This window comes from Anarrhichthys ocellatus, unplaced genomic scaffold (genome assembly GCF_004355925.1).
Source record: "Anarrhichthys ocellatus isolate YVR2014 unplaced genomic scaffold, GSC_Weel_1.0 scaffold22, whole genome shotgun sequence".
In the NCBI taxonomy this organism is placed as follows: Eukaryota; Metazoa; Chordata; class Actinopteri; order Perciformes; family Anarhichadidae; genus Anarrhichthys; species Anarrhichthys ocellatus.
In genome coordinates, this window is record NW_022280052.1 from 4173278 (window position 1) to 4190227 (window position 16950).

The 16950-nt window shown below is 39.0% G+C and overlaps 1 protein-coding gene across 4 annotated transcripts in view; it reads right to left on the minus strand.

Moving 5' to 3' along the window:
* Nucleotides 1-4019: 4019 nt before the first annotated feature.
* The window catches only part of LOC116390105 (uncharacterized), a 14691-nt gene continuing 1760 nt past the window's right edge, over nt 4020-16950 (minus strand). The window contains exons 1-6 of one of the 4 annotated variants that reach the window (XR_004213143.1): nt 16369-16944; nt 9871-9935; nt 9618-9683; nt 8313-8462; nt 6600-6646; nt 4020-6494 (exon numbers count right to left, since the gene is read on the minus strand). Coding sequence is in view for 1 of the 4 variants with exons in the window: in XM_031859399.1 (XP_031715259.1) it covers nt 6342-6494; nt 6600-6646; nt 8313-8462; nt 9618-9935; nt 11463-11532 (738 nt within the window). In the remaining 3 variants the exon portion in view is untranslated. Of the gene's footprint in view, nt 6495-6599; nt 6647-8312; nt 8463-9617; nt 9936-11462; nt 12649-16368; nt 16945-16950 lie in introns of those variants that run through there. The other 3 variants (XR_004213142.1, XR_004213141.1, XM_031859399.1) reach the window with 3 other exon arrangements.

The window sequence follows — 16950 nt, forward strand, 5'->3', positions numbered from 1 at the left end:
TATTAAGTATAGTAAGGACATTTATTTGCAGGAAATGTGGACTTTGAGTTTCCAGAACTTATTTCATCAACTTGCATTGGTGTACCTATATTCAACTGTTAAATCCTACCTCTATTGGAGGTTTTATATTTAGCACTTGTTTGAGTATTCATGCGATTCCTCTATTGTATAATACAACAATAACATCAGGATGACACACAATAAGACTCAATGTTGTCTTTAAGTACTAATGTACATTCTACTAGTAAATAAATGACCACAACCTGCCCCATTTTTATCTGATTTTCCGCGTGAATACACTATAATATTTCAATGTATTACTTTGTTACATGTTGTGACACATGTTGTCCAACAGATGGCAGAATAGATGTCTCTGCTCGTTTGTTTTATTTGAAAGTATGAGTCAGAATTATCATAGCTTTTGACTCATAATCATTTTGGATTGTAAAAAAAGCAACTCCTACATCCATATATTAATATATGTGATGAACAGTTTGGGTCCAGACGTTTGTCATGCTTTAAAGCACATGTGTCACCTGATAAGATATTTTCCCTCTCAGTTTTTAAAGGTTAGATTTCTTCCTTTTTTTATCATAAATGTACTTGGGTTTTTTTTGTCTGTCTTGGTATTTGACACTGCTGAACACGTTCTTATTGTAACTGCATAATTCTAAACATTGTATTCACACGTTCCTACTAATTTAGCATCACTTTAAAATATATGTTTCATCATATCATCCTTTTGCCTCGTCAACACCTAAATTTACTCTCTAAGTATAATTTTCTCTCATGCAAAGTCACAGAGCTTTTGTCTGTCTTGTAGTATCAAAGTAAAAACGTGGCCTCATACTTTAAGAGACAAGAGAGCAGGATGAAAAGCTGCAGCCTTCAGGGTGCATTATATCTGTGGAGGGTTCCATCTGTACTCTGACTCATTGCCACCAGAGGGCAGTGTCAGCTGCAGCTTTGGCTTTTGAGTAAAGAGTGTCACAAACCTTTGTGTTGAGCAGTAAATGTCCCCTCTTCAGATGTACATACAGAAAAAAGTAGATTCAGAAAAACAGTTTCTGTTTTTGAGTGCTGGCTTGAAACTGACATGACATGTAAATGTACTTAAAATGTTGTGTTTGGGATGCTTTTGCTCATCAAAGTTAAAACAGGCCAGGAGTGTAGTATGTGTAATTAGAAAATTGCTGAAATACTCCTCTGTAGATATTTCACTGACTGCTTATTATCCCTTGGTAGTAACAGAAGATGGCATTGCAGGAAAGGAGATTTTTGTATATCTTAAAGTGCACTCTGGTCCTCGAAAGTCAATACAGATGCAGATAGGTTTGTGTCCTCACTCACTCATACTTTCATACTTCAGGGATACATGTGAGGTCTCTCTGAAGGTAAAGTATGAATATTTAGCTCCGAACAAATGAGTTTACCCTGCTGACTTGTGAAACCTCACATTTTTAAATTGAGATCTTTCCGCTGATGTCAAGTGGAAAACCAGACCTAACTATTTTACGGTGTGATTATTAAGGTTACACACAAACAGAAGTTATTTACAGAACAGTCAATCCAAAACGTGTGTTAATCTAATCTAATCTAATCTTGCTAATAAGCATGCATGCAACACTATTTATTTAATTTGTGAGGGACAATGAGCAATAAAGATGATTGTAAGCATTTAATTTATTGTACCAGTGTTAGCTTGAAGCTAATTCTAATCTACAGTCTCTTGGCAGGTTTGAAACATCCACACAGTGACAGAATAGTCACTAAACAAATTAGACAAACAGGACAGGACACTTGATACAAAATGAACAGAGCAGTACATTAAACACCAGCAGCAAATATATGTTTGACAATTTAAAAGTAAGGATATCTGCATTAAGCTCAAACAGTGCAGGGTTGGGAAGCTTTTAGTACACTTTTCAATTTGGCTTTAAAACAACTGATAGAGCTGCAATACTTTGATCTCTGGTGTCTACCTTTGGCAAATTGAGTTAATAATAATTACACCCATTATGATGAGGAAAAATATTTTCAAATTGTACTATTAGACTATGTCATAATAGACAACGAATCTGTACAAAAACGCCAGCCTTAAAGGAGCTGTATTTAACATTCTGAACGTGAATATAGCATCAAACAGCTATAATGAAAATTAAATTGCTCCTTTTCTGTGATTATCGTTATCTGAGCTCATCCGTGCTTCGTTGACATAGCCAGGCTTTTAGTGCATGTTTGTGCTCCACTGGTGAGCTCATGGCGGTCACTCTGCACTGCCCACAAACGACAGTTACAGCTGATAACGCCATCCTGACCAACAGCATCGTTGCACTGTTAGCTCTGTTAGCACTGTTAGCTGTGAGCCGCCGGCAGCATGTAACAATGAGAAGGAAAAAAAAACACTCTTCAGTTGAACCGTTTTGTCATTCATGATTTGAATGTTGCAACGGCTCACAGCACAGTTATGGAAAAGCGAGGTTTGGTTTGTTTATGAGAAACCTCTGTACTGTAGAGGTGGGTGTGATGTTGTGCAAAGTGCAACAGGTCGAGCACAGCAACATGCACACCAGCAAATGACAGCGAAGTCCAGCTTCACCTCAAAGTAACGGAAGACAGCAACCGTTCACATTAGGGATTCTCTTCAAGGTTAATATCGTGTAGAAAACCTTTGAGGATTCCTAATAGGGTAACTTTTTTGTGGAAATAATAATAATAATTGAAAGTATTTTGATATGTATTGAGGATCTCTCTAATATTTCCCCACAGGTCCCAGAAAGGGAAGAAGACCTCAGGATCTGTCTTTGGGGCTTGAGAACCATTACAGTGCTTTTGGGTATTTCAGGGGCTAGATAGGTTCCTTAGTTACTCCTTCAACAAGAAAGGAGAATATTGGCCATACTATTCACTCTGTGACCAGAGCCAGAGCAGGGAATGTATGTAGAGTTTTGCTTTTAAAGTTTCCTTTGAGTTCAGTGCACCCAGCAGCTCAGTATATTTTACCTTGAGCCACTGGATTTATGTTCGAAAAAAGAAACGTTCCTGCAAAAGCTCTCTTTTGGATACCCTTATAGTTAAAGATGACAAAACGCCTTCAGTGAGAAAACAAATTAGGCTGCCCAACTTGCTAGAAAACTTTCTCTGTGCTGGTGCCCTGACTGGAAACATTACAAGCTGGTATGAGATGTGTATTGCCCAGGACCAGAGGGTCTGCAGCAGGTGATAAATCCCAGAATAACATTTGTGCCGAGCGTCAGTGATATCGGTAACGTGAGGTGCCTGCAATAGCCCAAAGGATATCAAAAGACAGAACCCACCCCAGCCACAGCCTGTTCTCCCTGCTGCCGTCTGGCAAGCTATACAGATTCATCCCCTGCCGTACAGAGCAGTTTCTTTCGTCAGGCTGTAAGACTCAACAGCTAGTGCCCTGTTGAGTCAAAGCCACCAGTGTTTCCTTAGCACTCCCTGGCTTGGGGATGCTGTGTGTCAGTTTGTTTGTGGCGATTTGATTATTTTGTGCTAATTTGATTAAACACAAATTGATTAGGCTAACATAATACCAATGTGATACCAAATAACTTTACAATTAATAAAACCTGTTGTCACTGAAGGTCTGGGGGCCTGTTTTGCCCAGTTGGTAATCCAGCCTATAGTCTGTGACTACAAAAGATGTTGTAATTGACATGTCTTTTGTTTCTATTGTCAAATGGCTATAGAAAATATGACATAGTAGAAAACTGATTAATTTCCCGGGGGTTTACCCTCTTCTACATGCCTGAGCTGAGAGAAAATGCCTGCCCATTCATGTAGGTAGCTCACTCTCTCTTTTTCACTTTGTATCCAGTTTTATCATGAAATGAATGTGTGTCATGTGTTGCTGTATACAGGCTGAATCATTTCCCCAAAAAGTCAGAAAAATTAGGTAGATTAACCCAAGCTATCATGAGCTACATTGCAACGGGGCTAATTTCAGCCTTTTTGGAGCCTTTAAGTAAAAATGAAAGTAATAATCGTTCAGACTTTACAGTATTGAGGTTGAGGTTTCATTATAATAAATGCTGAACTAGCACCTGCACCTTGGACCCTGTATGCAGCCTCAAAGAGACAACACCATGTAGGTTTCGCAGAAAAACAGATGGTGGAGTTATGGGAGATTTACCCGGGCCAGCCCCACTGACACACTAAAAGTAGGTCCTGCGTGAGAACAACCCTTTTAGTATCAGTACTGCATGATTTTACATACCGAAGGCTTGGTAAGACAAGGCCAGGTTGATAAGAAGCATCGTGGTCTTTAAGCGACAGCCACTTTAAGTTTAACTCAACCAGTGCGATTATTTCTGCCTGGAGAGCAGATTTAAAACCGACATTGAAACCAAGGTACACTTTCAGACAAAGGCCAAGGAGGGCATCAGTATTGTAAGCCATTTTATTCAGGACACCAACAATTTAACAAGCAGCATGCAGCTAAACATTTTTTTACAACTAAAACACACTGTGAAGCATGCACCATGTTTTCACCTTCTTGAATGGATCACCAAAACAAAATGTATTTTCTGTTAGTTACATGAGACTCAATGATCCAGCATTGATGAACGAAGGACATTGTTTGTACACAAAAAAAATAAAGTTTATTTCTCTATTTTGACATTCACTCCTGCATTTCAAGAAGAAACAGTTCAGTAGTATGAAATAATAACACCTGTTGGCAGGACAACTTGGTACATTGAAAATGCCCTTTTGCTTTTTTACCAATAATGAAAGCAGAAGAAACTTCAGTCGGTGTTTGATTGCGTGCCTTTGCGGCCACGTATTTTAAAAAAACACGTCACCATTTACCAGGTTGGCTGGTTATTTTCCATCCTGAATAACAACAAACATCCGGGATGAATAATCAACCAGCATGTCTGCCACTTGTGAACAAATATGCTGGATGAGTTTAATACATGAATGCATGGCTATCACACATTAATGACAACAACATGTGGCACTGAGGACATAAATCAAAACTTATTCTGACAAATCTATCAAAATATCATTTAGCACCTTTCAAAAGAGAACGTCAGAGATCATGCAGTGGAAAATGGCAGTGAGATATTGTCAGATAGCCATCGTATGCGTAGAAATCGGTGTGACAGTCTCAAACTGTCACATACAATAAATGGAAAATCCCTTCTGTGAATATACAGTACTCTTGAGCTGAGATCTTTAATCTACAAATACAATTTCATCACTTCCTGAGACTGTTTCATTTCACGAATAGTTATTAATTCTGTTTATGTTAACAGTGGAAACACTGAGTCTAACTGTGATCAACACTTTGATGAAAAACAAATCAGAAAATGACAGAAAAGATAAAAAATGAGTCAACCTGAAACCCAAAGGGAGCTCCTGAAGATATAACACATAACTGGCCTTCTTTCATGTTTTTGTTATTTTCAATAAATTCCATGAGAACAACAATACCATCAGTGTGTTAGTCCATCTCTCAAAGCTTTCTGACTTCCCCACCATGTCTGTGGTACTCAGCTGAAAGCCTATTTGACTGAAGACAAAACTATATGTAAAAAGAAGAATAAAAACAGCCCCAAAATGTATCGATTCAATTTTAAAACACATTATAAAAACGCTCAGTATTTTTTCAAAACAGCTGGGCACTGTAGTTTTTAGAAAATGTTATTCAAATGTTATTCAAAAGTACATTTTTGTGGGACTACTTTAAGCTCCGGTGAGTATTTTCAGCAGCAGGATTTTATTTGTGGGACTCAAAATAAACGACAGTGCCCCTGTTCATCAAATTAAGATGTCACCCAGTGCAATGGTGAGGCTGCCTGGTGTGTTTTTGATAGTTTTGGGACAACAATGGAGGTCTATGGCAAGGAGGAGTAAGATATATCGGATGTTGACCACACAGGAAATAGGACTACGTCATTGTTTTGGTCTTTTTATGGCATTGGTCAAAGAAAACAAAAAATGAAACAGACTCTGCCTTTAAGAGTTTAGTGGACAGATGACCCTGAGACAAATAAAGAACAAACAAACCGAATCACAATGTTGGTTTGTTATTGCAACATTATATGTGCTGGCTTGTGGTTTGCCGACATGTCAACATTTCAATCTCACGACCACCAAACTCAAAGTGACACCTACATACTCACGACCAAAGCAGAACAGTGACTCCTTTGCTTGCAAATTATTGCCTACACGCTGTGAGAATTCATCGTGTGATTAAAAAAAGCATTTATCACACTCACTTGAAATATATTTTTAGATCTATATATAAGTCATCTTTCATACCTTTACCCAAACCAAGAGAAACCTGCTGGTTTACATTCTGCTGCAAGTCACACTTGTCTCTTCTCTGGGAGATAGCTGACATCAGCGTACACTATATCACTTGGATTAATCTCCAACACTGCCGGATATCTTTTGGGAAAGTCCAGGACGCTGTAGACCAGTGGGGGTGCGGGCACATTGGTGGATGCCTCAACTGTTTCCTGCAACGACGATCAAAGTCAAGGTGAAGAATTTCTGCAGATGTTTTAAATATTTACTTTGACGTTTACATTTTTAACGACGCAAAAAGGTGACTGTGTTCTTACTTGTACTGTGGGATTAGAGCTTTGTTGTTGAGGTGGCGGTTGTTTGTCTGTATTATGAGCAAAACAGGTCAAATATTGAGTCAGTCAGGCAAATATTCAACTTAATCCCTGTAAGACGTGGATTTGAATGGAAGTTAATTAAAGGGTAGACAGTCTGATTAGAGCTGAGGTGAAATGAACAGCTGGCAAAAAAATACAGGTGGCCATTTTAAAGGAATAGTTCAACATTTTAGCAAATATGCTTATTCAAAGAGTTACATTAGAACTTTGCTTTTGTAGTAATTCCTGGAGTCTTGGTGCCATCATGCAGGTTTAAGGACCTTTGCTAATACCTTTTCTCAGCGATCATATCATATAGAGACGCCACACAGACGCAATGGGCAGATAAGCTGCAGTTTATTAAACAAACAAGCTACAAAGAGTTCATTAGTGTGGCAGATTGTTTCCCATCTTTTTACTAGGCTAAGCTAATGGTCTCCTGACTTCAAGTCCATACAGACATGAGACTTGGATCGATCTTCTCACCTAACAATATGAAAAAATGCTGCTAATACCAGTAAACTTGTTAATACATCAATCAGTTAAAAGAATAACGGCCATAGCAGTCCACATGCTGATCGATTAGCATTTTTGTGAATAATTTCACAGAGGTTTATTAATCCAAGCCTGTTTTTTAAAAATGATTATTGATTATATTGAAGTTAGTTTGATTAAGTCTGAATTAATTATTGATTATTCTGGTACAAGCTTTAAAAAACAAGTGCTAAAAGAGCTAGGTGCAGAAGAGTAAAGTTGTTTTCCACCATCAGTCAGTTTGCTGAGTTGTGATATTTGAAGACTCGCAGCATTATCTGATGAAGGCGTCAGCAAAACCGTGCATTTGTATACACATACGGGAATTCATGGTGTGGTTTTTGAGGTTGTGGAGGCTGTCAAAATACTTCAGAGAGGCAATGTTCCTACTCAAAGTAGGCCAGAGGGGTTTGTCTCTAAAGTGAAAACGCTCTCGTAATAGTGAACAAATAATGCAAGTGATTTTTTTACACCCACCCCTTTGTGATAGTAGATGTGTTCACGTTTGCATGCACTGAAGGAGGACTTCTTTTCAAAAGCTGTGAATCATCATGTATCAAAAGGATGTGAAACTGCAATCTGGTTTGCATTTTTGAGCATCTAACCACACAATTGCAAATTGTTTCCACACAATAACAATTATTCTTCTTACCTCGGTTGAAAAATAAAAAAAATAGTCTACTACTGACCATATGCTGCGTTCACACCAAACGCGGCGCGAATTATTCGCGCGAGTAGATTACATACAAAGTCTATGCACAGACGCGATGAGACTGGCGCGGCGCGAATTTGCGATGGCGCGGCGCGATTGACGCGAATTTGCGGCGCGATGAATAACTCTAAATAGGTCATTTAAGGCCGGACTTTCTTTGGGTTTAAATGAATCTCAGTGACATCTCACATACAATATTGGATCAAAGTTTCCAGATGTATCAGGTCAAACACTTTACTTCAGATTTTAATAATTCAGCAGACACCTCCTTGCCGACTGAGGACTACCTAAATTGAGCTACATGAAAGCAACCAAGTCAGTGTAAGTCAAACTTGACAACAAACACAGCACCCCGACTTATCTGTTATGACAGACAAGTAAAACAAATACAGAGAAGAGGAGTATTTTTGGACCGTCACTTTCCCTACCTTTGGTTCTCAGTAGACACCAGATCAACAAGGGAAGTACTGCAGCCAACAGCACTACAGGTGAAACCACAAGGACAGTGACGATGTGAGAGGAAATTAAAGTGGTGCTTCCACTGCCTGTCGTTGTGATATCATTCTGCATAGGAGTAACTGTAGGAGATAAAGGAAAACCATGAAAATATTGACTCATACCTCTGCAGGAAATTATTTCCTCCCACCAACATGTCTATGACAAACGGTTGTTTAACAAATAGAATTGTTCAAAGGACACTGAATTACTGCATTTGCCAATTAAAACTGTATTGTTTGACTAAATTTTTCCTGTACAGTAATCATTATTGTTTCATTAAATACAAGATTAGCCTTTAACCAGCACAGACACTAATTGACTGTGCCTTAACTTTGGCTCACATCACAAATAGCATCTCTGATGTGAGCCAAAGTTAAGTTGTAACAGCTCTAATAATGCTTACTGTCAACAATTTTCGAGGATAAGACAAAATCAATACTTTCCAACTTCCCTTTGGAAGCCCATTCTTCCTATACTGAGGATATATCTGATGATATATATATATATGAAATACAATCATATTTATATACAAACAATGTTTCACCAAGCTGGCAGCGTGGCACTTTGGAGGGAAATATCGTACTGTTGGTTGGTCGGTCTACCACTTAGGTCCGGACTGAAATATCTCAACAACTACAGGATTTTTTGCCTTTACATTTGCTGTCCATTACGATATGATGATATATATCAATATTGCAATATAATATGTACCATGACTGGGGATTATAGTGGACATTTTCATCATAATGAAGGGACATGTCTCCCAGTGCATCACTGGTGTGTTATACATTTATAACACATCAGTTTTATTTATACTTTATGAATAACAATGTCACTGCATGTCACCGAAAAATAATAAAGCTTTTGTATCAGCTTTTGGTATACAGGAAATACTTGTCAACAGGATCAGTTCATTGATTCATGGATTTGTTGTCAATAAGATACATATTTTCTTACCTCAACGCAACAGAAAACTGTACTGTTGTGAAGGACTTAATCTGTCTGTTCACATGGGAAAGTGAAGGTGGTTGTTCTTTTGAAAAAGGTTTTTCTTTTCATTACCTGAATAAATCAGCTACATTTTTCATGTGTATAAATCGATCGACCATAATAAAAACTACGTGGTATCAAAACATTTTTCTTCTCATGCTGCACACTCCACAGATTAGCAAGCGTCCTTGTTTGGGGTCTATTGATGTAATTTCCTGGATCCCAATCATAGAGTCTGATCTTACCTGTGCTGATTGTGTTCTCCTCTAGGACGATCAGCTGCACCTTATTATTACTTTCAACTGCGAGTCCTGTGTCCAAGAACAAACTGGCCCAGTAAATCCCACTGTGATGTAGTTTGAGATTTGTAATGTGGTAAATCACAGAATTTTTTTCAGTGTGGACGTTAACATTATTTTTGAAATTATTGCCCTTGGAATACTCGGCAATCTTTGTGTAGTTTGTTTTGTAAACTGCAAAATGTTTTATGGCACTGACGTTGAATATGAACTGAAAGGTGATGTTGGTGCCGAGGTTCTTGGTGACCTCTGCTGGGATGGTGTCTGTATGGAGACAAAACAAAGGATGTGCATGAGTAAGAGATTGCAATGACTGTCCTGTCCTATAAAAGCAAAACACAGTAACAAAACAGAGCTAAAAGGGCCTCACTAAACTGCAGTAACTGCTCTGTGGCTGTATCTCTGCCCGGGTTGTAGTAACAGCACTGGTTAATCTGCTGCATCTACAACCCTTCACTACTGAACTGCCACAGACACGCTTTCTTTCCAGTGAAAGCTAGCTGGCTTTAGCTAAAGTCAAAACTAATTTATTGTTTTTTTTGATTGAAAACGTTTGTTATATCTAAGTGAGTAAGCTATATGCTAAATACAATTATAATAGAGATTAAAAGCATAGCTGAAGACCTGCTAAAGCTAACGTAACTAGTGTTAGCTTCATCATGAAAAAAGTCATGAAAATAAATCATTAGGCTATACATTAAACAATAGGCCTAGCCTAGCTACTGTAGATAAACAGAGACACACTCACTACTTCACCTGCCACAGAAACAATAGCTTTAGCTAAAGTCAAAACTAAATTATTGGTTTCTGTAGTCAAAGAATATCCATTTTAATGAACAGCATCTTGGAAATTCAGTTGTTAACCCACATATCTAAATGAGGAGGCTATGTGCTAACATCGATCATAATGAAGATTAAAGGCCTACTTGAAATCCTGCTACGTTAGCTTAGCAGTGTTAGTAACTGTTGACATTAGTAGATTTCATAGAATTTAGTGTTAAATCACATATCAGATGTATTAAATGTAATTAAGTAACACATGCAAACAAGTCATTCAACTAAATATTAACAGTAGGCCTAGCCTAGTTACTGTAGCTCAACAGAGATACATTCAATTTATATTAAATATTAACAGCAAATTAGTTAAAATATACAAGAAAGCTGATAAAATGCATTTTGTTGGTATGTTTTCCAGTATCTGCATTTATAGATATTAGGCTATGTAGCATCTGACATGTCAATGATTTTTGGGGGCAAAGTAATCTGTCAAGAAGCACAAGATTATGGCATCACAACCTTAATACCTGTTCAAAATGTATTGTCCAGCCTGAACACTTTAAACCCTTCACTGTGTGTTTTTGTAAGGACTTATATCATGGACATCAGAGTGTGTTGTTAAAACTGTTGTAATGGTTAGTATGTCTACAAAGCAAACTATTGACTCAGATAAAAATATTTTGAATATTTCCTGAAAATAAAGGCCATGCTAACCCTCACGCTTTTTTTTTAAAATCTCAAACATAAACATACAATAGTTTTATGAGGAACATTTCAGGCAACAAATGAGTGTCCCCATTTTAATAGACATCAAACTGAGAATCACCTCAAAAAGGGGTAACTGGGGGATAAAATTGCGACACAAAAGCTAACGAGGTATCATTAGCGGCATAACAACATGTGTTATCAGAACAGGAAATATAATTCTAGCAGACAAAAGAAGTAACAGAATCAGTTAAAATTTGAAAACCCACAAAAGTGTAAAACATCAACCACTAAAAGAAGACAGCTTACCGTTGAAAACCATGTGAGCTGTTATGATCAAAACTAACACGAGAGGCTTTGAAACAATGTTGTCAAACATGATAGAAGAATTGTGTTGCCTGCAGGTCGGCTCTGAGAGTTGGCCCTTGAATCTGTGATATTGCTGACTTATTTGAGCTGCCTTGGTGTGTTGAATCCTTTGGTCTGGCTTTTCTACTAAGGTAGCAGTTTGTGTGCCTGAGAGGAGCAAACTGTAGACAGGAACTTGCACAAACACAATTTATCTACCTACAACATCGCAAGCACCTCCTGCAACGGAAGTCGTGGACATGTGCAGACTGTGAGGAACTCAGCTGAGGAGGCTGTCACTCATAATACCTGGAAATTTAGGAAGATCAAATAGCTTCCTTCATGATATTTTACACAGAGAAAACTGTCTAAAGACTCACTGTACATTGGGAAAGTCAACAGCAACTTGTCTTAACATTACAAATTTAACTACGGTGTTTCCCTCCTTTTTACATTTTTTACAAAAACAATAAACAGCCCAAAATCTTTTAATAACGCCTATAGTTATTGCTATGCAAAGTATAAGTATATCTGCGACACACACACACACAGACACACATACACACACAAACACAAGGCAACACTTTAACCACAGCAGAGGAAGTTGGGGTCTTTGAAGTCACAATTTGATGACTTTAAGACAAAACATCATGCATCTCGGGGGTATATTACTGGTTGTATGTTTCGGTTTCAGTGGTTGATGGAGTTGGTATCCTCACTGCCAACCACTGTGGAGGAAGACCCCCATAAACCACTAAAGTGTAATGTAATGCACCTTCTTTCAATCACAGATATGTTGGAGCACTTCTGTTCTTTGGCAAAATCTGACAGATTCTCTACCAAAAAGTGATAAACAAAATTGATTTGATTCATATTTGTGAACCAGGACAGAAATGAAGAAAAATAAATATTCTTACTTTTTTTTTTTTTTTTTAAATGGTACAAAGAAATTTTGAACTTCAAAGTGTTTAATTAGATATTCAGAGCGGAGAGATTGCCTTCCCAAAGCCCTCAACATGGCAACGCTTGAGCCAGCTGCTCGCAGCTAATGCTGCGTTCACACCAAGCGCGTCGCGTATTCATCGCGTCGCGTAGTCATCGCGTCGCCGGTCAAAACACCGGGGACCATTTGTGTTCATGTGTGAATCGCACGAATCGCGCTGGACGCGCCGGAGAGGGGGTGCGGCTTATCGCCCTGAAAGCCGTTCAACTGTCCGCCATTAACCATGAAAAAAATAACCTCTATTTCTGCTTAGTACATGTTGTGGAAGTCACAGATATCCCGGGAAACTAAACGCCGTCATGTCTGGGTTCATAATATTGTTCAGAGGAGCTCCATGGATTTTATCGAGCTGTATTCACTGTGTCTAGCAAGCCACACAAGTCGCTGTTTACTACAGCTGCATGAGCCCCAAATAAACTGATCTGGCTGTGATTTAACGGCAATAAAACGACAAAAAGGGACTCCGAAATAACTACGTAATGATGCCGATTTGATCGTAGAGCTCTGGGTGAACACAGATGGCTACAGTATTTATTTCCTGATTCAACAACGGCAGGATGTCACTGATGACAGGGGGAGCAACTCAACGCTGATAGGCTATCGTGCCGGGACGTAACGCGAATATTTCGCAGAAGTTGAAAAATTTCAATTCGCATCAATCGCGCAGCAAATTCGCATCAATCGCGCCGCGCCATCGCAAATTCGCGCCGCGCCAGTCTCATCGCGTCTGTGCATAGACTTTGTATGTAATCTACTCGCGAGAATAATTCGCGACGCGTTTGCTGTGAACGCAGCATAACGTGCTCACAGCTAACAGTGCTAACAGCGCTAACAGTGCAAAAAACGGCAACAATGCTGACAGAGCTAGTGTTTACCTGAGGAGGAACCAAAGGGTGGGTGCTACGCTTTCGCGCTCAGCTACTGCACTATATCTTCACAGCAAATCTTTACAGCAAACAGTTGTTTGCTGCTGTATTAATGCTCTCAATATCGCATAGTGGAACTTTTAAGACTGTTATGTCAGAATAAGAATCAGAATCAGAACCGTTTATTGCCAAGTACGTTACACATAAGGAATTTGACTTGGTGAATGGTGCATAACAATAAACAATGAACACAGTGCAATAATCAAGACATAATTTAAAAATAGAAACATATTAAAATGTACAATAAAATATGGTAGACAAACAGACAGATAACACTTTAAAACAAGTATATTATAAAAGTGGCAAGTGGATTTAAATATAGAAACATAGAACGGATGTGCAAGGGAGTGTAACAGTAGGAAATTGTCCTGGGGATGTCAGAGTCAGTGGGAGTCCCGGGCTTTGTTTATGAACCCAACTGCAGAGGGGAAGAAACTGTTCTCGTGGCATCAGTGCTTGGTCCTGATAGACCACAGCCTCCTGCCAGAGGGAAGGGACTCGAACAGTTTATGTCCAGGGTGAGAGGGGTCGGCTACAATCTTTCTTGCTCGCTTCAGGGTCCTGGAAGCGATCAAATCATGGAGGGACGGCATATTGTAGCTAATCACCCTCTCGGCAGAGCGAATGATGTGCAGGCTAAGATGGTCACCTGTAAGAGGTGCAGAAAGTGCCTGTTGCCTGCAGCTCTTTACCTAAACAGTTGACTGTGACTTCTATACCACATTATTTAAAATTGGTTTGACAACAAAAAAGCACCGAAACAGCCTTGCTGTCCAGACCACGTGTTATTGAGCAAGAACTTAGGCAGGTTGGCAGTTAACCTCTGTAACAAAGACGGCTGCATTTCCTGGTGCTATAAAAGCAGTGGTTTGCCTGTAGAGGGCATTTCAGATGAAGTAGCATCAGATGGAAAACTTTGGTTTGTGTTAGCAGTAGAACTTACATCCCCTCTCGGCTTTCTTCCCAAGTATGAACAAAAATCCTGCTGAGGTAAGGCTAAAGTGCTGCAGGCTTATGAAAAAGCAGCATTGTGATGTGTCCTGTTTCTCGTTGTAATGTATGGTTGATTTTGAATGCATATCTTGAAAATCAATAAAAGTTTGATCACAAAAAAGCAGCATTGTTCTAGCAGCTCTTCTTTATACTGCTCAGCTAACCATCAGCTAAAATAAAATCCAGTTGTCTATAAGGACAAACACCTCATCTCGTGATGCTTTGCAAAATTTTTACTTCAATCAGTTTTTAAGTGATCAAAACATTAACTGACATGGTGCACAACTTTAGAAATGTAAAAAGTCTTTGTCAATTAGACCCCGTTATGACGTTATCATTTTAGGGGGGGTAGTGCCATGAGTGGAACAGTAATATCTTCCGGATGGAGTCGAGACACTGACTGGTGGTGGCGGTGAAGAGATTTGGCTGAAGATCTGGTGGATGAGATATGGAGCAGGGCTTCTGATGAGCTCAGTGGAAGGAAATACTGAAATGACAACTGACAGCAGCAGAGAAAGGAACAGTTTGACAGCAACAATGTGATTGGCTCAGGTAAAGCGTGGCAAAATCTGATTGGTTTAACTGAGAGAGTGACCGCCCACAGTCAGAGAGAATGAATAAGATCATAAAGAGTCATCCTTAATAAACTTCCACTGCGCTTCATTTGTTGGTTAATCAGGCAATTTCGTTTTGTGAGTTATAAATCACCACATGCTTCTGCATTTGTTGGATTCATCTCTTTGTGGAAGTGTTATTGTCCCCAGTTTCCCCTCAAGCTCAATTTGAGTCTGCACCTTTTTTAAAGCTGAAAAAAAGTAATTTGTGACCCAAATTAATTCAGTGCATCATAGAAAGTATCAAAGTTAAAGCTGCAGTATTGTGAAACACATAAACTGATGCTCTTCTTAAAATGCAATTTGCCTTATAATGCTTTAATAATTGCTGCAGAAGGCCACATATTAGATTCCTACATCCGTCAACGTGTCTATTAAGGGCCGATATGTCCAATCAGAATGCTGCTGAGCAAAAAGTTTTCTCTCTGCTCACACATTACATTTAGTTGGAATGTACAAAACATACCTCTCTAGATTTAGATACTGAAGTGATTATTCCGCTCTCAGTATTGTATTTCTGCGCCTCCTTGTGGGCCGAATAGTACAATACAAGTCACTTGCAAAGCCCCAGAACACGTGATCACACACAAACACACACACCTCCCTTTTTTTCTCTCTCGCACTCACACACTCATAGAGAAACATAGACATAAATGCTCACACTTATTGCCACTCGCTTCCCCTGTGATGTTATCTTCTCATTTCCTGCATCACAGTTTTTTAAAAACCATTTCCCTTGTGCATCTCTTGCACTATGTTATGTGTTAGTGTCACCTCTGTTTATGTTATGCAGCAACAAGTCTAACACTTTTTGTGATATTCCTTGAGTTTCATTACTGCGATGAAGGCTTCTCTTGCTCAATTTACAGCAACAGTTCAAATTCTCATAAATGTTCTTACATGTTGTTTGTCGTTAAATACGACGTTTGTGAACATCCTTTTCATCAGCTTTCAATCTCAGCAATATATCCTATTGAGGCATCCATTTGCAAACTCACTCTGGAGTATATTTGCAGCAATAGACTAGGTTTCAGTGGTTTTGTAATAGAGTCAGTGAAGAAATAAATGAATCCCTCTGGATGAGTGCTTCCAGTGCCTGAGCTGAAGGCAGTATACTGGCATCAGGGGAAGCATCTTCAGTTCACTGCGTGCGTATATTTGGTATTGCTGTGACATAAACTTGTGTGGAGGCCATGCTTTTCAAACTGGAGGCATCAGTTGTATGGCTATTATCATCCTTTGTTTAGCATTCTGTTAATCTTGATATGCATGAGTTATTATTCATGTCCACGGCGTCAATCTACACACGGTTATCTCTTCTCCTGCCTCACCTCACGTTGGTCAGGTTTTGGTGCGCAGTGATTCCTGCCTGAGTCCCCTCGCTTGTTATTGAAGCCTTCGGTATCTGTGGGTGGGAGCCTCACGGTTACCCAGAAAGCCTTATTCTGAGTTTCTGTGGAAATTAGTTTTTTTTAACAACATACATAGTGTGTAAAAATTGCTTTTTGTGATCAAATAAAAACATATTCAGATTGATATAGCATACATTCAATTGTACTGCATTGCACCATAGCTATTTATATTTTATCAGAAAGATGTACAGTTATATACAGTGCTAATTTGCACATTGCAAAGCTGTGTTGTCAGTGTAACACAATTTAGGGTACTGGTGGTTCAGTCGAGCAGGCAAAACATAACACGATGTAATGATATCACAGTCCAGTTCACTGGATTAAAAGCATAATCAACCCCAAATCTGATTTGACTGCCATTTGCCGAGGGGCATCTGTTGAAACAACTTTTAGCTAAGCTTCATCTCACACCGCAGTCAGTCAGTCTGTGTGTCTGTGTGTGTGTAAGCACACACACACACACAGACTGATGGGGAGAGAAAATCAGGAAAGCCCGTATCA